A 23,569-nucleotide genomic window follows, 5' to 3' on the forward strand; every position below is an offset into this window, starting at 1 on the left:
ATCTCTTTTGGTTTGTGTTGAATGTTTGGTTTTGTTTCCTTCTATTTTCACTTTTTTTTGTATCTTCTATGTCGTTTGGCCACTACTTGTAGTTTCTGCTTCTTTTCATCTAATTGCACTATCGCTTCTTGTTCTGAGATTTTACCTAACCTTTTTCGTTTTTTTTTTTTTTTTCCTCCTGACATTTCATTTCCTATAAATTGTGTTAGCTGTCCGATGTCTTTTCTCAGTTTTTCTATTCTGATCTGTAGCCTGTGTTGCCATGCTGGTTTTGTGGGTTTCTTCTGTGTGTCGGTTGGTTCTGATCTCTGCCTAGTGTGTATATTTAGTGTAGTGAGTGCTCCTATATAAACCAGTAGTTTTAACTCTTCCATAGTTGTGTTTTCATTTATTGTGCTGTGTATGATTGTGTTGATGGTTTTTATTGTTGTTTTGACTTGTGGGTTATTTGGCGGTCTATGCAAGAATGGTCTAATGTCTGTATTTGTGTCTTTGTATTCTATACATGACAGCTGAAATTTTACTTCTATATCTAACATGTGTGTTACTTCGAGTTCTATTTGTGCTTGTTCTGGTGGCTGTCTTAAGATTTCGTTTTCCTCTGGTTGTTTAATTGATGCGTGTTGTTCTTTTTTTGTTTGCTCTGGGATGTTTGAGTCCATTACTGTATTTTCTTCTTCTTCTTCCGATTGCACATTATTTGGTTCCAGTATTTGTTGTACTTGTTGTTTGATGTTTTCTAATTCTGACTGGGGTATCCTGTTATTTCTGATTATTACACGGATCTGATCAGCTAGTCATTGTTCTGTTAAAAATTTTAATTCTGGGTATCTGATGATAAATGCTGTGTATAGTTGTGATCTGTATCCAGTTGTGTTGGTTCCTAGGTTTGTTGCTTGGTAATAACAGAACATGAGGTGTCTATTAACTTCATCTGACCATCTCATCCTCTGTCTTTGTTTTCCTTCTAGGGTGGTTGCAGGAAGCATATCCTGCAAAACACCTCTATTTGGATTTAAATCATTTTCCGTGTGGCTAGCAGTGTCGTTACCATTGTGGGCGGGCGTAGGGTTCAAACGTCGTCTCCGACCATGATGGCGCTTGTCCGAGGCTTCTTTAGTTCTGTCCTGAACCAACTAATCACACTAAAAGGGGGGTTAGCCCTATTAGTGGTTTGTTCTTTTCGTCGCCTTTTATGACTGGCAGAACATACCGGAGGCCTATTCTTTTCCCGGGCCTCCACGGGTTTTATTTTATTATTATTATTATTATTATTATTATTATTATTATTTTTAAATGTCTGACACCCGAATTTAAGAACTATCCCAAGTTAGTTTTACAGTTATATTTGCAAAGTTTTACGACATGTTGCAAAGATAGTGAAGAAAAACATATTTTCACTCTTACTGCCTGGTCTGCAGGAAGTACTTTTGTTTTACAAATATCAATAAAAACTGGAAAAAATATGCAAATGATATTCTGCCATTGTAAAATATAACAAACGAGTTTTTAAATCTATGACAAACAACTGCTAGCAAGTAACTTACTTCAACTTTATCAGGCAGATTGATTATTTCATTCTGAAGTTGTTCTGAGTGGGCTGTGTATTTGCCCACTAAATTATCATTTTCTGCTTGAAGCCTGTTGATGAAAATATTGAATTAACATTTTTTAAACTGCTATATTTATATAAATTATCAATATAATAGAGGGAAACATTCCACATGGGAAAAATATATCTAAAAACAAAGATGATGTGACATACCAAACAAAAGTGTTGGCAGGTCGATAGACACACAAACAAACACAAACATACACACAAAATTCAAGCTTTCGCAACCAACGGTTGCTTCGTCAGGAAAGAGGGAAGGAGAGGGAAAGACGAAAGGATTTGGGTTTTAAGGGAGAGGGTCAGGAGTCATTCCAATCCCGGGAGCGGAAAGACTTACCTTAGGGGGAAAAAAGGACAGGTATACACTCGCGCGCACACACACACACACACACACATATCCATCCGCACGTACACAGACACAAGCAGACATTTGTAATGGCGAAGGGTTTGGGCCCACGGATAGCCTGGGCTTCAGCAGTGGTGATGTTGGGAGTAGGATTAAGGTTTTTTAAGAAGGATTGAGAGGCAAGGCTGGAAGTCAGAAATTCCTGGAAAGTTTGGAGAGGGTGATTTTGAGGAAGAGGAGGTGGGTCCCGCTGTGACGGAGGACGGAACTGTTCCCGGCAGGGTTCAATTTGGATAGTGTCTTGGGGAGTTGGATCATTAGGAGTAGGATTAGGATCATTTTTCTTCGTGGCAAAGTGATATTTCCAGCAGAGAGTGTTGGTTATAGCTGGGCTTGTTGATCCTGTGGTGAACTTGGGTTGGTAGACAACGATGTGTACAAAGGTTAGGTGGTTGTGTTGCCGCCAGAACACGTTAAAGGTTGGAGCAATTCGGGAAAATTTCGAAAAAACTGCGTGCAAATGTATTAAAAGGAGTGGTTTTGTGGTGGCAGATTGTGAAAATGAGGCTAACAATTGTCTGACGAAGAAATAATGATGTTAAAACCTGTGGGAGGCGGCTAAAAAAGATCAGTGATGTGGGAAAAATGGAAATGGAAAAAAAAGGCGAAAGTTATTAGAACTAGCCGAGATGGCTGTTTAATAGCTGAAAGGAACTGTTTGTGAACTTGAAATGGTGGATTTTATAGCAGCGGTAGTGTTGAAAGCGGAAAAAAACTCTTTGCCTTTACAAATGTCTGCTTGTGTCTGTGTGTGTGTGTGTGTGTGTGTGTGTGTGTGTGTGTGTGTGTGTGTGGGCGCGCGCGCGCGCGCGCGCGCGCGCGCGTGTATACCTGTCCTTTTTCACCCCTAAGGTAAGTCTTTCCGCTCCCGGGATTGGAATGACTCCTTACCCTCTCCCTTAAAACCCACATCCTTTCGTCTTTCCCTCTCCTTCCCTCTTTCCTGACGAAGCAACTGTTGGTTGCGAAAGCTTGAATTTTGTGTGTATGTTTGTGTTTGTTTGTGTGTCTATCGACCTGCCAGCACTTTCGTTTGGTAAGTCAAATCATCTTTGTTTTTAGATATATATAAATTATCAATATGATAAAATTTAACAAAAAAGACATACAATTTACATTCCAGGCAAATAAATTGCCTGAAGCTTTTCCATACCTACTCATTCGTAGAGGAGGCAGATAGTATAGATGAAGATGATCATGTGTAGCTTTAAATGGTGTAACCACGTAATTTGTTTTCTCAAAACATTATAGGATAATTTTTCACAGCTGCCATGTTGTTGTAATACAGGGGCCATGAGCTCATTAGCTCTGAATGTAAATGTTGACAGCCAATGCTCTTATAAATTTTGTTTATTGGCTATAGTCTTTTTCCATAGCTGATGATACCACTTGGCCAATGTCTGTATCAGAACTTAGTAGGAACAGTGAGCAACTCCTCAAATCTACTTCAGGAGCCATGTGGTAGGACCAGAGAGTCAAAACCAGTACAGCCAATAAATTAATGTATGTGAGCACTGACTGATAACATTTATGTCCATAGGAAGAATGTGGTCAAAACAATATACTGTTTTGTATATAATACAGATTAATACGAACAAATATATATCACACATAGTAATCAAATAAGTATGGCAAGACACAGATTCAAACTGTGTTTCAGATATGACACAAATGCCTTAACAGCTGCACCAACACACTCAAAAGAAGACCACATGGCAATTGGATTTTTATAATTTTTTTTAATATTTGTGCTCAGCATTCAAATATCACTCCCACAAAACAGTTTTGACACAAATCTCAAACATTCTTGAGGAAACCAACTCTGAAATTTTCTGACCACATTTAATACACTAAAATGAAATAGATCTTTCCACAAGAAGTTTGGCTCTGTGAGAGAGTGCTCAATAGGCATATGGGGAGGTGGAAGGTGAGGAGGGGGTGGGGAGGGGGTGGGGAGGGGGTGCGGTGGGAGGTATGGGTGGGGAAGGGAGGCAGGGTTAAGTTCCCAGCAAAGTTAAATATTTAAACGAAGGTGCATATTCCACAAGCATTTCCATGAAGCACAGAATACATAAAGATTGGGGGGGGGGGGGCATAGTCAGTAGTGCTTGAGAGTGGTAAATGCTGGATCAAGTCTTATTTCAGTCGTCGTCATTTCATTTCCCCTCCCTTGCCCAGGGAAGTTGCTCACAAAGTTGGCTGGCGGTCAGTTCCTTTTGAAAATCAACTTGGCCGAAGAATACCTTCAAATTCCAATGGACTATGCATCAAAACATTTGCTTATACTAATAAGTATTTCGGCCTTTGACAGTTGGCAGTGTGACACCGTGTCAAATGCTTTAGGGAAATCTAGGAATATACAATCCACCCGTTGCCCTTCATCCAGTTAACACACAAGATGTCATGTGAGAAAATGGCAAGCTGAGCTTCGCAAGAGCAATCCTTTCTAAAATCGTGCTGATACATGTCCAGAAATTTTTTCCTCTCAAGGAAATTTATTATATTTGAACTGTGAGTATGTTCAAGGATTCTGCAGCAAACCGATGTTAAGCGCGTAGGTCTGTAATTCTGCAGGTCTGCTCTTTCACCCTTCTTATATACAGGAGTCACCTGCACTTTCTTCCGGTCACTTGGGACTTTGCGCTGGGTGAGAGATTCACGATAAATGCAAGCTAAGTAGGGTACCAATGCAATAGAGTACACTGTAAAAACCAATTGGGTTTCCATCACGACCTGATGACTTATTTGCTTTCAACTCTTTCAGTTATTTCTCTACACCAGAGATGCTTATTACTATGTCCTCCATACAGGAGTCAGTGCAAAGGTCAAATGATGGTATGTTTGTACAGTTGTCCTGCTTGAACGATTTCTTAAATGTGAAATTTAAAACTTACTTTTGGTATCTTCCTGCCACACCAGATTGGTTAACAGGAGACTGGATAGAAGCTTTAGACCGACTTAGCGATTCTCCCGCTCACAAGGCAGATGTGCTAACCACTACGCCACCCTGACACCGTGACTTTGCGCAGTTACACAGACTACCCTATGATGCCTCCTGCTCAATCCAAATTCTCACTCGTGCCTCAGTCTGCTTGGTATTCCCCTTGAACTAGAACAGTATTGTAGAGGCTCTCCTACTGTATTGGAATAGCACCTCACCTCAGCATGGAATGGAACAGGGTATACTGCCTGAAACACAGGGTTAGGGGCTTTAATCAAATGAAATTATACGGTTCCAGAGACCTTTTCAAGTCTTAAACACCTATGATTTCAGACTAAAGCAAAGCATGAATATTTGTACCAAAGTCGGGTTTTGAACCCAGGGTTGGTGGGTCTACTAGGGTAGTCAATGCAGTTGTGCAAAGTCACAGTGGTTGGTAGTTAGTACACCTGCCTAGTGACTTGGAGACCCAGGTTCAAATCCCATTCTTGATAAAAAATTTTAAATTTTCTTTTCAAAGTCTGCATATATACATCACATTTAACATTAATCTTCTGTTAACAATGTTTTATGCCCCATATCACAGTTGTGAATTTGCATGCCCCTTTTAATAATTTCAATTTCTTGTCTCACTATCACAATGGGACATGGCATCAACTGTGATAAAAATTAAAACTAGTACATAAATATTATGAAAAGGATAGATTGCTACTCACCATATAGCAGAGATTTTGATTCCCAGACAGGCACAACAAAAAGACTACTACAACACTTAAGCCAAACTCTGGTCTCAGCAGCCACAGACACTGTGTGTGTGTGTGTGTGTGTGTGTGTGTGTGTGTGTGTGTGTGTGTGTGTGTGTGCGCGTGCGCGTTATTTACTTCAGAAGAAGGCCTTCTGGCCAAAAGCTGATGTGTGTGCCTGTCTGCGACTCAACACCTCCACTATATAGCGAGCAAATCTGCCCTTTTCATAATACTGTCATTATTCCATCCTGGATTTTCCACTGTTTGCATCTACATCTATACTTTGCAAACAATCGTGAGGTGCAAGCAGAGGGTACATCCCAATGTACCAGTTAGTACGGACGGTTTCTTCTCGTTCCATTCACGTATGGAGTGTGGAGAGAATGACTGCAGTAATTATTCTAATCTTATCCTCATGATCCTTTGTGACTGATATGTAGGGAGTTGTTGTATATTCCTAGAATAATCATTTAAAGCAAGATCTTTAAACTTTGTCAGCAGTTTTTCTCGAGACAGTTTAAGTCAAACTTCAAGAGTTTTTCAATTCAGTTCCTTCAGTATCTCTGTGACACTCTCCCACAGATTAAACAAACCTGTGACCATTCGTGGTGCCCTTCCATATACATGTTCAATATCCCCTGTCAGTCCTATTTGATATGGGTCCCAGCACTTGAGGAATATTCCAGAACAGGCTGCATGAATGATTTGTAAGCAATCTCTTTGGTAGAAGGGTTGCACTTCTCCAGTATCCTACCAATAAGCCGAAGTCAACCACCTGCTTTATCCATGAATGAACTTATGTGATCATTCCATTTCATATCCCTACAAAGTGTTAACCCAGGTATTTTATGGGTTGGCCAATTCCAATAGTGACTCTAAGATGTAGTCATAGGATACTACATTTTTTCGTATTGTGAAGTGCCAATTTTACATTTCTGAACTTTAAAACAGGTTGCCAATCTCAGCGCCACATTGAAATCTTACTGACAAATTTATGCAGCTTCTTTTAGATAGTACTTCATTATAGATGAATGTATGATCTGCAAAAAGCCTGATTTTACTATTAGTATTGACTGCAAGGTCATTCACATACAACATGAATAGCAATGGTCCCAACACACCTCCCTGGGGCACAACCAAAGTTACTTCTACATCTGATGATGACTATACATCCAAGGTAACACACTGTGTCCCCCCTATCAAAAAGTCCTCCATCCAGTCACAAATTCCAATTACACCACACATGATCATACTTTTGACAATAAGTGTAGGAGTGCTACTGAGTTAAATGCTTTTCGGAAATCAAGAAATACTTCGCCTACCTGGCTGCCTTGATGTCATGTGAGAAAAGTGTGAGTCAATTTTTTTCAAAATCCCTGCTAGTTGGCACTGAGGTGGTCATTCTGTTCAAGTATGTCTCATTATGTCTGAGCTCAGAATATGCTTTAACACTCTACAATGAAACAATTTCAAGGATACTGGTGGTAGGTGTGTATCACTTCTATTACCCTTCTTGTAGACGGTGTGACCTGTGCCTTTTTCGAAGAACTGGGCATGGTTTTTTGTTCAAGGGATATCGGGTAGATTACAGTAAGAAGAGGGGCTAAATCAGCCACATATTCAATGTATAATCTGATAGGCATTCCATTGAGCCCTGGAAATCGTTAAATTTTAACAATTTCAGCTGATTCCCAACACCACTGACCTAATACTTATTTCATTCAACTTTTCAGTGGCATGAGGATTAAATTGGTGCAATTCTCCTGGGTTTCCCCTTGTAAAGAGACATTTGAAAACTGAGTTAAGCATTTCAGCTTTTGTTTTACTACTATCAATTTCAGTTCCTGTCTCATTCGCTAGGGACTGGATACCAACTTTGGTCCCTTGAATGGCCTTTCGCATGACCGGAATTTCTTTGGGTTCTGTGAAAGATCACTTGACAATATTCTGCTATGGTAGTCATAGAATACATCATGCATTGCTCTCTTGACAGCCAAATGTGTTTCAATCAGCATTTCTCTCTCTATAGCCCTACACTTTGTTTTGCACCTATTACACAGTAATCTCCATTTCTTTAGAAGTATCTTTACAGTGATTGTATTCCATGGAGGTTCCCTCTCATTATGAACTGTTCTACTCAGTATATATCTATCCAGTGCATGGTCAACTAATCTTTTAAACTTGAGCCAGAGTTGCTCTGCATGCTCCTGCCCTGTGCTGAAAGTTTCTAGTTCCTCATTGAGATACGACACTACTAATTTTTTTATCTAGTTTACTGAACATATATATCTTTCTGCTTGATTTAGTTGTCCTCTATACTTTGGTAATCATTGTTGCCACAATCACTTCATGCTCACCAATACAAGCTTTGATGTGGACATCCTCAAAGAGGTCAGGTCTATTTTTTGCCATTAGATCCAATATATTTCCATCATGAAAGGGGTTCCTATCTGTTCATGGTTAAAACTATCATACTTTTACAAGTTGTTCCTGTTTCACAATATCTACTGTTATGATTCTACAGGTGTTGTTCTGCATAATGAAAACCCTTTTCATATTCCAGAATGACTTTCCACTATGAAGCGTAGTACGTACTGACCTGGAACTTCCTGGAAGATTAGAACTGTGTGCCAGACTGGACTCAAGCTTGGAATCTTTGCCTTTCGCAAGTGAGTGTTCTGCCAACTGAGCTATCCAAGCACGATTCATGACCCGCACTCGCAATTTCACATTAGTTTGGCAGGTCCCACCACCACAGTTCTATTCCATAAGCCCAGAAAGCATATAATAATCCAAAATACACAGTCCTTGGGATTTCACAATTAAGCTTTGCTGATAATGGTAACATAAATAGACCAGATGTTATTTTTTAGCAGACATGAGCAACCTGCTACTTCCATGAAAGTCTATATCTACATATACGAGCAAGAACTTAATCCTAGGTAGGCTCTTGACAGAATATCATCATTCACAACATTTTATCTATTTGGGGCACTTTGTTCAAGGTGAATAATATTTGGTTTACCTGTGTTAAATTTTAAGTTGTCTCAAAGGGAGCTGTCACCTTTTCCAAAAAGTTTTGAACCTCTTCAATAAGTCTCGTTTTTCTATCTGTTTCACTGACACCAGAAGTGTCCTTGGGATATACAGTGATCAGATGCTTATTATCTATAGAATTCCGAAAATCATTTATATAACATATCAACAGGAATAGGTCTAAATGTATTCCTGAGGGACATCAAAATATATACTTCTTGTTCTTGACTGCCTCCTCTCTAGTACTTCTACAGTATGGTAATCACATTGTACTCTTTCTATAAAATAAGTTATTCTACAGTTTCCAGTAAAAGAAAAGGAAGTGACAATGTAGGATTCAAACCTTTCAAGTTCATTTTGAGCTTTCTCTCTGTCCTGTGCCAGCCGTGCCAGCTGCTCCGAAATTGCAGCAATTGTTTCTGTATAAACTTTGTTTAGATCATTAAGAGCAGCTTCAGATGATTCCATCATTGATTTCAATTCTGCCACCTGTAATCAAAAGCAATATTAAAGTAATCACTAAAAATTCTGTGGGAACACTTAAAAATATTAAGTTTAAACAACATTGGAGAAAATTATAACTACTATGCAGCCAGTTTTTAAGAATTAGGCTGCTATCATGATTATCACTACACTCCATTCTTAATACAATTACTGAGTTACAATTTGAATTTCATTACATACTACCAATGCAAAGATTTTACTGCACTAATCCCAACATTCAATGCCCACAGCATTATCAACTACTGCTTCCCACTCAGAAACAGAATATTTCATTGAACATAGAGATCTTGTAAAGCTCACGCAAGGTACATCTACTTTCATGCGTAATATTAATTTCGTATACACATCATTACACTAAAGCCTTAGGAAAAATCGCAATGTTGTCTCCAACACTCCTCCAAGTACAGACTAAAATGTTGCGTCACTAACATGCAACATCCATGGGTGCCCAGGCTGCATGCAAGAGACTTGTTGGTACGGGACCGGTGGCAGCTGTCGAAGTGGAGATATTGCTGGTGGTTGGTAGGTTTGATATGGACATCCATTTCGACAGCTGCCACCCATTCCATACCAAGAAGTCTCTTCCATACATCCTAACAACCCGTGGCTATCTCATCTGTAGTGACTAGTGACATGCAGTTCCTCTTGAAATATACCAACTGGAGGCCATCACTCGTGTGACAGCCCACTCAAAAGCACTGTAGCAATTCTGTGCTGTAACAACATGGCGTCAAGGTCAGAGTGAAGTTATTTGATTGGGGACTGACTGCATTTGTATGTGTGATCAATTCTATGCACTGGTGTAGCCTCTGTGTACAATTCATATAAAAAATGCATTTAATGAAAAGAAAGGCAAACCATAATATTAAGAAAAGGTCCTCGTGGAAGCTAACCACTACTTGTTAGTTAGCATGTCGCATGGCTTCCTTCTTCGAAGCCCTAGCCTTACCATTTGCACTCCGGAAATGCTGGTCCATGGAGAACACCTGTAACAGGTGTAACAACTGAATCAAAGAGACAGCTGGAAAATAGCAAGTAAACAGCAACCAGGCTGTCATAGATGGAACTTCCCTGTGGTCCAAAGCAGATGGCAGCCAAATATGTAAGTTGAAATTGCTACATGTTTCTGAAGGAATTTAGTTGGTGATTGAACAACATGACACAAACAGGACTTTGTGGAACCCCCAAGTGTATGGGTAACGCAGATGGTAGACTTCAATTTACTGGTAGAATACTGGGAAAATGCAACAAGTCTACAAAGGAGGCTGCTTACAAATCACTTGTGCAACCCATTCTGGAATACTGCTCAAGTGTGTGAGACCTATGCCAAATAGGACTAACAGGGAATATTTTACGTATACAGAGAAGGGTGGTATGAATGGTCACAGATTTGTTTGACCCATGAGAAGGTGTCACAGAGACGCTGAAGAAACTGAACGGACAGATTCTTGAAGATTTACATAAACTAGCCCGAGAAAGTCCATTAACGAAGTTTCAAGAACCAGCTTTAAATTACAACTCTAGGAATATATTACAATCCCCTACTTAATGAATTAATGAGATGAAATAAAGCGAGAAGAATATTACGTGAAACAGTTCTGTGCAGCAGGAGCCTTGCAGGAGAACAGGTGACAACAAAGAGCTGTTGTTGTAGTCTTGGCAAAGTTAAGCTGCTTCACTAGCCACTGCTGTTTTAAAATGGTAGCCTGCCAATGTCTTTCTTTGCCACCTGGTACACACACTGGTATTGACAGGATCATGGGTAATCCCCTCCAGATGATCCAGAATTTGCCACACCAGTCAATGACACAAGGCACATGAGCTACAATGGGCCAAGTCCTTGCCACTTCCTGCAACACAGTGTTAGACCAGTCCCAAGCCCTTTTTGAACTTCACCCCACAGTACAGAACTTTTAACAGAATAAAGCATGTTTGTCTAGGCAAGACCCATGACAATCTTGCTTGTAAATATCTTGCCTTACATTGTTAATGCTCACTTCCAATGGAGGTGCTAGAGCTGTCTTAAGCACCCACCCAGCACATTCTAATCCAGTTCCATCAGACTCACCCTATCCCAGTTACAGCAAACACCATTTACACTTTAACTTCTGCACTACATTTTATGCGGTCATCGCCACCAACCGGCTGTCGATCCGATTGAATGACCACACACCAAACTTTGGTCAAGAATGGAACTGACTGCCCAATGGTGAAACATATTACAGAGCAAACCACTGTTAATTACATTAGCTGTTTCACAAAAATGCCATCTGGATCCTACCCCCAATACCAGCTTCCCTGAGTTACAATGATGGGAATTGTCCTTGCAGCACATTGTTCAATCCTATACATTTCTATTCCATATGCATGTTGTCTTGCCCTCTAAGCAACTGGTCACCCTTCCCCAAATCCTCTCCTGTACTCTGCCTTCTTTCTTCCCCCACCCACTTCACGCTTCAAAACCCATCACACTTAAAGTGCTGACACACTGTAGCTAGCTGTGACAATGTATCCATGAAGGTATGCTTGAATTTTGTAGTTAACTCTGAAGGAGGTCACTGTTTTAAAGCCAGCAAATTTATCAGTCTTCTTCTGTGCCTATCCTCAACTTATCAACTCATCTATTCGGTGAGTTATTACTGCTACTCTGGCCAATATTTATTTTGCACCAATAACTTTCCAGTACTACATCTGTCTCATAAATGTATGTCTGTACTTTAACATAAACATTTCACATAAACTAGTCGTACAATTTTAATATGTTACTACACTGTGTCTGAATCTTTTTCAACACATAATGTGCCTTTTATAGTAATACTAGTATTAGACATTTGGGTAACTAAACTGAAAACTAACTTATCCTCCTCCGACATGTTTTGATTACCAACCTATCAGCAACAACTAATCAGCATTGCTGTTACTAATACATAAATGAGTAAAAAAAGAACAAATATAAATAATATTAAAGCTTTAATCTTACAACAAAATGTGAACAAATCATGTTATACCGAAGTCACTTGACAAACCCGATCTGATGTTGGTGACACACCCAATACACTACGCTCACTCTGTAGGTAAACCTACTGTATTCATGAGCCATAACATTTTGGTACCCAGCATGGAGCAGACATTTCAGCTTCCTAGAATAGCATCCATTGCCCCAAGTCCTAACGTTCCATGCATGACAGACAGGTTAATGTACAGCATAAAGAGGGAGTTCACAGCTCAAGTACCAACAGTGCAATATCTCCATTGCAGATTGCAACTTTAAAGATACATACTACAGATATGACAACATCCCCCTCACCACCTTACCCAAGAGAGACTATTTCCCATACTATGTAATGTTGGATGGTGTGATGCTGCTGTTACTCCATTTATTGAGGGGCCTCAGGGCTTTGCACACAATAGATGCATTCTGTGAAATTCACAAAAATTACAATATATTTTTGTCTCCCACAATCTCACAACATCCAACTCTGATCTTGGGGTACACGTGACCTGCTCTTTCTTTTAAACCTCCCCAACCGATCACTATCCTCCCCAGGATAGAACTTTTTGTTCGTGAAACTGTGATAGTTCTGTATACTTTTATACCTGTATCAGCAGTACTTATTTTCTTGCCTCCTTTAGAGACAATACTTCTTTCTACAATGCCCTGTTGTTAGTTGAATTCATCTATATTTAATTTCCATTAAGCCAAAATTAAATGAGATACAACTACATAAAAAGCATGCAGAAGGAGAATACTTCTTAATAATACTGTACTGTGAAGAGTTTTGATTGACTAGTAAGTGCTGTAAGAAGAAAAATTAAATAATACTAAACTTTCCGACGATACATACTTGTGTTTTATGTTCTTCTTTCTTTTCATTCCACTTTTCTTCCATTTCTTTTCTGAATTCAGACTCCTTAGAAAGGTCTTCTCGGTAGCGCTGTAAAGAACGTTCATGAACAGCAACTTTCTTCTCCAATTCCCTTGCTTCTTGTTGAGATCGCACTAATTGTGCTTCATAATTAGCACACATATCACAGGTATGTTTCGGTTTTTCTTCAGATTGAGCATCTGAAAGCATTTGGTTTAATAGTATATAAGAAATAAATTTAACAGGATGGTTGTGTAAGTAAGTTTCTTATACGAACAAAAGGAAAGAAGACTGTACTCACCCATGCTAAAGCCCATAAAAACAAGGATAGTAAACAGTGAAACAAATAGAATTTTCTGTGTCAGAGAAAAAGCTCCTAAGTAAAAAAAAAAAAAGTTTGTGGGTAATAACAGAAAGAAGATAAACGTTTAAAGTTGATACTGGAAAGAAGAGAGGACATGCAGTTTTGTGTGTGCACATACATGTGTGTGGGCCTGCAAGGTGAACTTCAATCAGCAAACATGATAGCATAAATTTGATCTATGTGTTGCTGCTTCTTTGAATGGCTTTCAAAGTCTGTTTCATTTTTCCATTCTTCATTTCACTGACTACCATATGTACTAATAAAGCCAGCACAGAGGGCATCATGATCATAGTATTTAGTGTCACACTGTTTATGCTGGTGTGAGCCTAGATGTGATTTCAATTGGGCAGAAAATTTAATACTTTACATGAACTGTCTGCTTAAACACTGCATAGACTGGCTGCAAATGTGAAGGATAACATCACTGCCAGAATTAAATTATAATATTTTCTGCAATGCTCTCAAACAAGAATCCTGCACAAATAATGACTTTCTAAGAGTTAATGCACAAAAGGAATCTGTTCTTTGAAGACAACTGCAGGACATGGAAACAAACGTGATTTTTAAGTTAGACCAACCACATGAAGAATATCTTTTTACATATTCTGATAGCATTCGAAATAAAAATCAGTTTCATGGAAACTAGACGTCCGTTATTTGCAGAAATATCTTCTGGGTTGTAGACAACAACTTACTGTAAAAAGTCAACCAACATTTTGGTCTCTTTGGCAAAAGCTTGCATAAGGGTATGTAATATTACTGGAGAATTTTAACTTGAACGGTGGTGCCTCTATAATATTACAAAGTAAGCAGTAAGAATATCTGACATATGATTGGTTTTTGAAGTGGGGAGGAGAGGAACTGAGGTTCTTTGCCGATTGTAATTTTAGTGACACACATCAACCAAACAGGAGGAATCTGCTTTTGTGATGGATGTTGTTGCACAGTGTCCAGTGGCAGCTCTGACCAGTCATTGTCACGCGTGCCTTCTGCAGAAGTGTTTACAGCTGCGCATGTTAGGGGAGCCAAGACAATTTTTCATGTGGACAGATGGCTTAACCACCCTATTGCCTCTTGTATCTTTCTTTTGAATGTTAAGTGGCTACCTAGCTAACATGGATTTCCTTTAACAGTCTATATTTAGTGCATTCATTTAAAAGCTCTGCCAACAAAGATTTGTTCTGTTGTCTGAGATGTACATGACAAAAAGAAAAGCTTAATGGCCAGTTGGCAAAAAGTATTCCCCACATGGTAGAAGAGAAGCATTTAACTTACTTACCTGCCACTTCTGTTCTTACTTTAGGAGTAAAGGAGATTGCTCACCACAGTGCTGAGTCATCAAGAGGCACATAGGGAGGGAGGGAGGGAGGGAGGGAGGGAGGGGGACTTGCTAACTTTCAGAATAACTCCTTTGTTGAGCTAGATTACAAACAATGAAACTACACACACACACACACACACACACACACACACACACACACACACACACACAAAACTTATTCCAAAGTACAAAACATTTATTTTCTGAAAGCTAGCAAAGTTTTCTCTGTATTCTGTGTGCACCTGTCAAAGATTCAACACTTTGTTGTTTGGTGTGTAGTCTCCTTTTCTCCTTAAATATGTAAACTGTTCCGGAAATTTCCTCACTTTTATTTTTGACGGATACAATTTTACTGTTATTCTTTTATTCCCCCCCCCCCCCCCCCCCCCTCTGCAATCGTTGATTCTAAAAGTGTCATTGTCATCAGTTTGGCCAGTCAGCTTAAAAGTATTCTGCTGTGGGTGGTGGTAAGACATAGCATGCAGTTACCTATCACTGCAAGTGGTGGAAGCTACACCACATCATGAAAGCAGCTCCCTCCTAATTCACCAAGGTAGGCTAACAAAATTCAAACAAAAATGACATTCAATGAGAAGCACTGTCATTCATTTGCTTGTGGTAATAGATAAAAAAGTCTTTGTATTGATTGAAGTGTTTCCCACAGATATTAACACAAATGTTCCCTTGTTTAACTGTAATTCCATTGAATTTCACACTTTTAGCTACAGAGCAACTGTACGCAAACCATAATTTCATTTCATATTGTTCTTCGTAAACAACAATATCAAGTCACTGGATCTACAGAAATCTAAAACAAAATGGAGACTAAAAGCAAACCTGACATCTTTCACACGAGTGCCAGAAAAGTATATATTTTACCCCCACTGTCATTTGATTGCTGACTTATTCTTGAATACTTTTTCCCCTCTCTACAAACAAAAGAAGGCCTCTTCTCTATTCTTTAACTTGGACATTCAACAGCAACAAAATTAACCAATGTGCCCATTACAGCTACTATGTGACTTAGTGTGTAAAATTAGTAGACATAAAGCAAACTGCCAGCCGTGAGATTTTGCAACTATTCAGAAAACTCAGCATGCTAACAAATTACAAGAAGATTTACCTGTAATAGATTTCGTCAGTTCATCATGTGCTGGAGAATGTGAATCTGGGCTCTGTTTGGTTAAGCTGCAGTGGGACTCATTTAAACTCAGCAGAGATGACATAGAGCTGTTCATTTTATTTGTCTCTTTAATGAAATAAGAAAAGTCAGATAATTTGTTAAATATATTCACTGTAAGTCAACATATAATTACTGCATTTTATAATTACAAAGCAGAATTCATAAATAACCTTAAAAGTAGATGGTTGACGACATCATCTATTATTTATGTTCCACTTATAGGGCCAGCATCTCATAAGTAGATACTTACATTATCCAGTTCCCTAAGTTCACTGGCATTAAAGAATGTGCAAGGTTTGAAGAATTCATTTTTGCCTTGAAAGAATTGCAAGGATAGATTCTGAGGCCACTGTCAATCTTTTATCTGTTTTCGAGACTATTTGCCATTTCAATGAAAGTGCCCTGTGCAGGTACAAATGTAACTGATTTATCTCCAATGTCATTCCCATTTTAAGGACAAGGTGTCTACGTCACTCTTCTAAGGTATAGTTCCTATGTCTCCATAAAAGGGTTGAAAAGTGTTACAAAATTCTGATGAACATCTGTGTGTTAAAGAACTCTTTTCAACTACAAAACTAAATAAATCAAAATTAAGTGACAATTTGAGTGTGAAAATCTGTCAAATTGTCTACACCTGACGATATGCAAACAGTTTGTACGAGACAAAAATTGTACTCTCTCTTCAGTGCACCAAAAATAATTAAATAATACCGAAAATCTGCTTCATTTGTGATCTATGTTGTTTAATAATACAAAACAAAGTCATATGCAGGGCAACTGTGTGCCATCTAAATACACTGCATTCGCCGCCACCCCCCTCCCCTCCCCCTTCCCACTCAGGTAGTGTGGTGTGGTGGTGTAGGATGTGTGCAGCCAGGCTGAACGCTATGGCATACGAACCAGGGCATAGCTCGCATGCCGAATCCTTGGTTATCTGTTGCAGTGACTGGTAAACAAACACATATACCATAACAAAAATTGTTGAAATCAATTTTTTTTCTTTCATTCTGAATAAATGCAACAGCCAGGGACAAAATGCTGTTATTCAACAATGCTATCTGGACGGCAAGAGCCATCTGTAGGGCACACTTCAGTTGAGTCAGCAAGCTGACCCCTGATAGTTGAAGTGGGTTGAGCATAACAGCAGTGCATGCCTATCTCAACTAATAACCTAACACGATTTTGTAAACATCTATGGGAATTCCTCAGTTTTTACAGCTCTCACAGATGGCTGCTGCCTTCACCTGCATTCGTTAGCAGCTGAAAGCTCCAAACATGAAAAAATTGGAAATATTTCCTATTAGGCACTCCTCCTACAAATTGTCTGATTATCTAGACTCTATCGATGTGTTCATTTAAAAATTATTTATTTACTGATAATTTAGCCTGATCAGATTAGGGCCTTAAGGCCATCTCTTATATCAGATCAGGTATTTTATTTACAACAATAAAAAGTCAGTTGTTGGTTGCACAACAAAACCTTTAATTGGTTCACATTACCAATTTCAACAGTTTAAACTGTCACCTCAAAAAGTGAAAAATCCAGTTTTGCACAATGACAGATTGCTACTCATCTTATAGCGGAGATGCTGAGTCATCGACAGGCACACCAAAAAGCTAGTAAACATGTAAGCTTCCAGCCAGAAGGCTAACATCTACACATGATAAGCGGCCCATAAGTTTAGGCTATGCAGTGAGGAGGATGAAACCAAACCACACTTAATCTTCCAATGCAAAGCGTTGGAGAGCAAAAGACAGAATATTCGGGTCATTAACTCCTAAAGGAATCTTGTCTAACAAGGAACTACTACTTTTTCAGGGTACCACTTGGCTTTACAAGAAACACAGGGAGTGAAACCTCAAAATAAACTCAGTTTTTGTGTGGGCAAGACCACTGTTGTTTTCATCTCCCTCCACAAATCACATCAAATTGAAGCACCATAATGATAGTATCTTGTTAATACAGCATATAGATTTAGTTTTTAAAATCTGCTTCTCTTCTGTTATTGTATATCTAATTTATTCCACATCCCTAAACAGAGTAAAAGTGAAGAATTTGAAAAAGGTAGGAAATTAAAGGAATGGGACCTAGATAATTTGAAAGAACCATAGGTGGTTCTGAGCTTCAAAGAGAGCATTAGGCAATGATTGACTGAAGCAGGAGAAAGGGATACAATAAATTATTAATCTGAGAGGTGAGATTGTGAAGACAGTAGAAGATAAAACAGATAAAAAGATTAGGGCTAGTAAAAAGTCTTTTATAACATAAGAGGCATTGAATTTAACTGATGAAAGGAGAAAATATAAAAATTCCGGTAAATGAAACTGGCAAAAGGCAATACAGGTGTCTAAAAAGCAAGATTTAATGTGAAGTGCAAAATGGCTAAGCAGTTATGGCTAGAGGACAAACACAAGACTGTAAAAGCATGCGTAACTATGGGAAAGACAGAGGCTACTTATAGGAAAATTAGAGAGACATTTAGAGAAGAAAGAAGAAGCTCTCTGACATCACAAGCTCATATGGCAAGCCAGCACTAAGCAAAGAAAGAAAATGTGAAAGGTGGAAGGAATATACAGAGGTCCTACATAAGGGAAATAAACCTGAGGACAATATTACAGAGAAGGAAGAGGAAGCAGATGAACATGAAATGGGAGACATGATACTGTGACAGTGCACTGAGAGACCTACATACTGTATAAAAATGGCCCTTGGTGTAAAAGGCATTCTCTTAGAATTATTGAGATCCTTGGGTGAGCAAGTATGACACAATTATTCCATCATACGTGCAAGATATACGAGACAGGCAAAATGACCCCACAATTCAGGAGAAATGTAATATTTCCATTTCCAAAGAAGGCAGATGCTGACCTTGGGGAAATGTAGGAGCACCCGAGATAATATTGACACTATGATTTGTCCTGTAACGATTGGCCGGAGAAAAACAAACCTATGTTTGCCAGTAAACTCCATATTCTTTAAAGAATCAGACTACCACACATAAAGCCGCTTCAAACATCCAATTACTTTACAAACAAGTTAATGTGTTAAATACTTGACATCAAGAATGTAAGCAAAAAAAGTTTAGAAAAGATTCGAAATTATACTTGAAGTTTGTTGTAAGTCACTAAGTGCTCTCATTATGAAACACTGGATGATTATAATTTAGATAATTTTAAGCAAAGCAAGTTTTTCACACTTATAAAAGTGATGTGATATATGTGGATGCTGCCTACAAACGGTTGTGAATAGGGCTGATAGTAAAGAAGTAATAAATTAAAGCATTATGCCTGATGCTGAAGTTTTACTGTATGAAAACCAAAAATGTAGTAAGTGATAAACTTTTTCCTTTCATCATTTTGTGGAGGGGTTGGTTTCAAAGAGGAAATTTTCATAAAGGTTTGAAATTGTGTGTGATGACTGCTCAAGTCACGCTGAGTGCTCTCACTCTCAAATACTGGGTCAATGAATTCTGCGTATTTGCGTGTCATCAGTTACGCTAACTCAAGGCAAACACACAGCTTGTAATATTTGCCTTATTTTGGTGAACTTTTATCATAAGATTATACATCCTAATGAGTAGATTATGACAGAATTTTTAATTTTTAAATTTGATCAATAATAATGAAAAATACTGAATATCACATGTTTGTTGCCCCTTGAAGCCATTACTTAGGGAAGCTGCATTTGGTACCGTGGTCCAGAACAATCACTCAGTAATACAGACAGCATTTGTAGATTTAGTGGAAGCTTCTGACAATGGACTATGCTCTTTGAAAACACAGGGAGTGAAAGATTATTTACCAGACTGCAGCTATATGAGTCTAAGGGCAACAAAGGGAAGCCACAGTTGAAAAGGGAGTGAAATAGCATTGCAGCTTATTCTTGATTTTGTTTTTCCTGTATACTGAGCAAGCTGTGAAGGAAACCAAGAAGAAATTTGGAAACACAATTAAAGTTCAAGGTTAAGAAATAAAAATATTAAGATTTGTTGAGGACACTGTAATTCTGTCACAGACAGTAAAGGACATGGAAGAGCACCTGAATGGAATAGATAGTTGCACTGTAGGAAATACAATGAAACCCTACTTTTACACTTTTCAAAGGATTTTAAAGAAACTATGTAAATTGTGGGAAAATGTAAAATGTGGGAAATAACATTTTAAGTGGTGGTAGTTACATATAGGACCCCCTTTGCATTTTCGCATTTTATGTATGATGTATGTACATAACAGGCAACAAAATACTTGTCAGGGTCTTGTTTATTATCTAGTAATGGTTCAGCATCTAATAAAACCCACTGGTGCAACTGGAACTGTTCACTGCCTGTGAAGTAGAAACATTTGACTTAATTTCATACATCATAATCGATGTTCTTGGAAAGCCTGCAGCTGTCATTCATTATTTAAACATGAAACCTGCACAGGTTACACATTTTTTCATGCTTAGCATCATGCGTTTTGACAATTTTTTCTTGTTGTCAGGTGCAAATATTTATTAATTATTTTGTTTGGTATATATATACAGGGTGATTCAAAAAGAATACCACAACTTTAAAAATGTGTAATTAATGAAAGAAACATAATATAACCTTCTGTTATACATCATTACAAAGAGTATTTAAAAAGGTTTTTTTTTCACTCAAAAACAAGTTCAGAGATGTTCAATATGGCCCCCTCCAGACACTCGAGCAATATCAACCCGATACTCCAACTCGTTCCACACTCTCTGTAGCATATCAGGCGTAACAGTTTGGATAGCTGCTGTTATTTCTCGTTTCAAATCATCAATGGTGGCTGGGAGAGGTGGTCGAAACACCATATCCTTAACATACCTCCATAATAAAAAATCGCAGGGGTAAGATCAGGGCTTCTTGGAGGCCAGTGATGAAGTGCTCTGTCACGGGCTGCCTGGCGGCCGATCCATCGCCTCGGGTAGTTGACGTTCAGGTTTCATAACTAACCTTTTTCGTAGGACTCTCCATACAGTTGATTGTGGAATTTGCAGCTCTCTGCTAGCTCTGCGAGTCGATTTTCCTGGGCTGCGAACAAATGTATGCTGGATGCGTGCTACATTTTCTTCACTCGTTCTCGGCCGTCCAGAACTTTTCCCTTTGCACAAACACCCATTCTCTGTAAACTGTTTATACCAACGTTTAATACACCACCTACCAGGAGGTTTAACACCATACTTCGTTCGAAATGCATGCTGAACAACTGTCGTCGATTCACTACTGCAGTACTCAATAACACAAAAAGCTTTCTGTTGAGCGGTCGCCATCTTAGCATCAACTGACGCTGACGCCTAGTCAACAGCGCCTCAAGCGAACAAATGTACAACTAAATGAAACTTTATAGCTCCCTTAATACGCCAACAGATAGTGCTTAGCTCTGCCTTTTGTCGTTGCAGAGTTTTAAATTCCTAAAGTTGTGGTATTCTTTTTGAATCACCCTGTATATATATATCACAGGGAAACATTCCACGTGGGAAAAATATATCTAAAAACAAAGATGATGTGACTTACCAAACTAAAGTGCTGGCAGGTCGATAGACACACAAACAAGCACAAACATACACACAAAATTCAAGCTTTCGCAACCAATGGTTGCTTCGTCAGGAAAGAGGGAAGGAGAGGGAAAGACGAAGGGATGTGGGTTTTAAGGGAGAGGGTAAGGAGTGATTCCAATCCCGGGAGCAGAAAGACTTACCTTAGGGGGGAAAAAAGGACAGGTATACACTCACGCACACACACACATATCCTTCCGCATATACACAGACACAAGCAGACATTTGTAAAGGCAAAGAGTTTGGGCAGAGATGTCAGTCGAGGCGGAAGTACAGAGGCAAAGATGTTGAAAGACAGGTGAGGTACGAGCGGCGGCAAATCGAAATTAGAAATTAGGGGACGTTGAGGCCTGGCGGATAACGAGAAGAGAGGATATACTGAATGGCAAGTTCCCATCTCCGGCGTTCTGACAGGTTGGTGTTAGTGGGAAGTATCCAGATAACGCGGATGGTGTAACACTGTGCCAAGATGTGCTGGCCGTGCACCAAGGCATGTTTAGCCACATGTTGATCCTCATTACCAACAAACACTGTCTGCCTGTGTCCATTCATGCGAATGGACAGTTTGTTGCTGGTCATTCCCACATAGAAAGCTTCACAATGTAAGCAGGTCAGTTGGTAAATCACATGGGTGCTTTCACACGTGGCTCTGCCTTTGATCGTGTACACCTTCCGAGTTACAGGACTGGAGTAGCTGGTGGTGGGAGGGTGCATGGGACAGGTTTTACTCCAGGGGCGGTTACAAGGGTAGGAGCCAGAGTTTCCTCTCCAACCTCAACTTCTTTGGTTCCATCAGAATCACCTGGTCCTACTCCAAATCCCATGCCACTTTCCTTGACGTTTACCTCGACCTGTCCAATGGCCAGCTTCTCATGTCCGTCCATATCAAACCCACCAACAAGCAACAGTACCTCCATTATGACAGCTGCCACCCATTCCACATCAAACGGTTCCTTCTCTACAGCCTATAGGTCTTCGTGGCAAACGAATCTGCTCCAGTCCGGAATGCCTGAACCATTACACCAACAACCTGAAAACAGCTTTCGCATCCCGCAACTACCCTCCCGACCTGGTACAGAAGCAAATAGCCAGAGCCACTTCCTCATCTCCTCAAACCCAGAACCTCCCACAGAAGAACCCCAAAAGTGCCCCACTTGTGACAGGATACTTTCCGGGACTGGATCAGACTCTGAATGTGGCACTCCAGCAGGGATACGACTTCCTCAAATCCTGCCCTGAAATGAGATCCATCCTTCATGAAATCCTCCCCACTCCACCAAGAGTGTCTTTCCGCCGTCCACCTAACCTTCGTAACCTCTAAGTTCATCCCTATGAAATCCCCAAACCACCTTCCCTACCCTCTGGCTCCTACCATTGTAACCGCCACCGGTGTAAAACCTGTCCCATGCACCCTCCCACCACCACCTACTCCAGTCCTGTAACCCGGAAGGCGTACACGATCAAAGGCAGAGCCACGTGTGAAAGCACCCACGTGATTTACCAACTGACCTGCTTACACTGTGAAGCTTTCTATGTGGGAATGACCAGCAACAAACTGTCCATTCGCATGAATGGACACAGGCAGACAGTGTTTGTTGGTAATGAGGATCACCCTGTGGCTAAACATGCCTTGGTGCACGGCCAGCACATCTTGGCGCAGTGTTACACCGTCCGGGTTATCTGGATACTTCCCACTAACACCAACCTGTCAGAACTCCGGAGATGGGAACTTGCCCTTCAGCATATCCTCTCTTCTCGCTATCCGCCAGGCCTCAATCTCCGCTAATTTCTAATTTCAATCTGCCGCCGCTCATACCTCACCTGTCTTTCAACATCATCTTTGCCTCTGTACTTCCGTTATATATATATATATATATATATATATATATATATAATGTGAATATCATAGAGGGAAACATTCCACGTGGGAAAAATATATCTAAAAAGAAAGATGATGAGACTTACCAAACAGAAGAGCTGGCAGGTCGATAGACACACAAACAAACACAAACATACACACAAAATTT

The 23,569-nt window shown here is 39.5% G+C and overlaps 1 protein-coding gene across 3 annotated transcripts in view; it reads right to left on the bottom strand.

The window, feature by feature from the left end:
• Nucleotides 1-23,569, bottom strand: part of LOC126094844 (rab GTPase-binding effector protein 1) — a 176,364-nt gene that overhangs the window by 44,583 nt on the left and 108,212 nt on the right. For 2 of the 3 annotated variants that reach the window (XM_049909461.1, XM_049909451.1), the window contains exons 8-11: nucleotides 15,920-16,045; nucleotides 13,091-13,311; nucleotides 9,085-9,230; nucleotides 1,548-1,641 (exon numbers count right to left, since the gene is read on the bottom strand). In XM_049909461.1, the coding sequence (XP_049765418.1) occupies nucleotides 1,548-1,641; nucleotides 9,085-9,230; nucleotides 13,091-13,311; nucleotides 15,920-16,045 (587 nt within the window). The remainder of the gene's footprint in view (nucleotides 1-1,547; nucleotides 1,642-9,084; nucleotides 9,231-13,090; nucleotides 13,312-15,919; nucleotides 16,046-23,569) is intronic. The other variant, XM_049909470.1, reaches the window with a different exon arrangement.

This window comes from Schistocerca cancellata, chromosome 1 (genome assembly GCF_023864275.1).
Source record: "Schistocerca cancellata isolate TAMUIC-IGC-003103 chromosome 1, iqSchCanc2.1, whole genome shotgun sequence".
Taxonomy (NCBI): domain Eukaryota; kingdom Metazoa; phylum Arthropoda; class Insecta; order Orthoptera; family Acrididae; genus Schistocerca; species Schistocerca cancellata.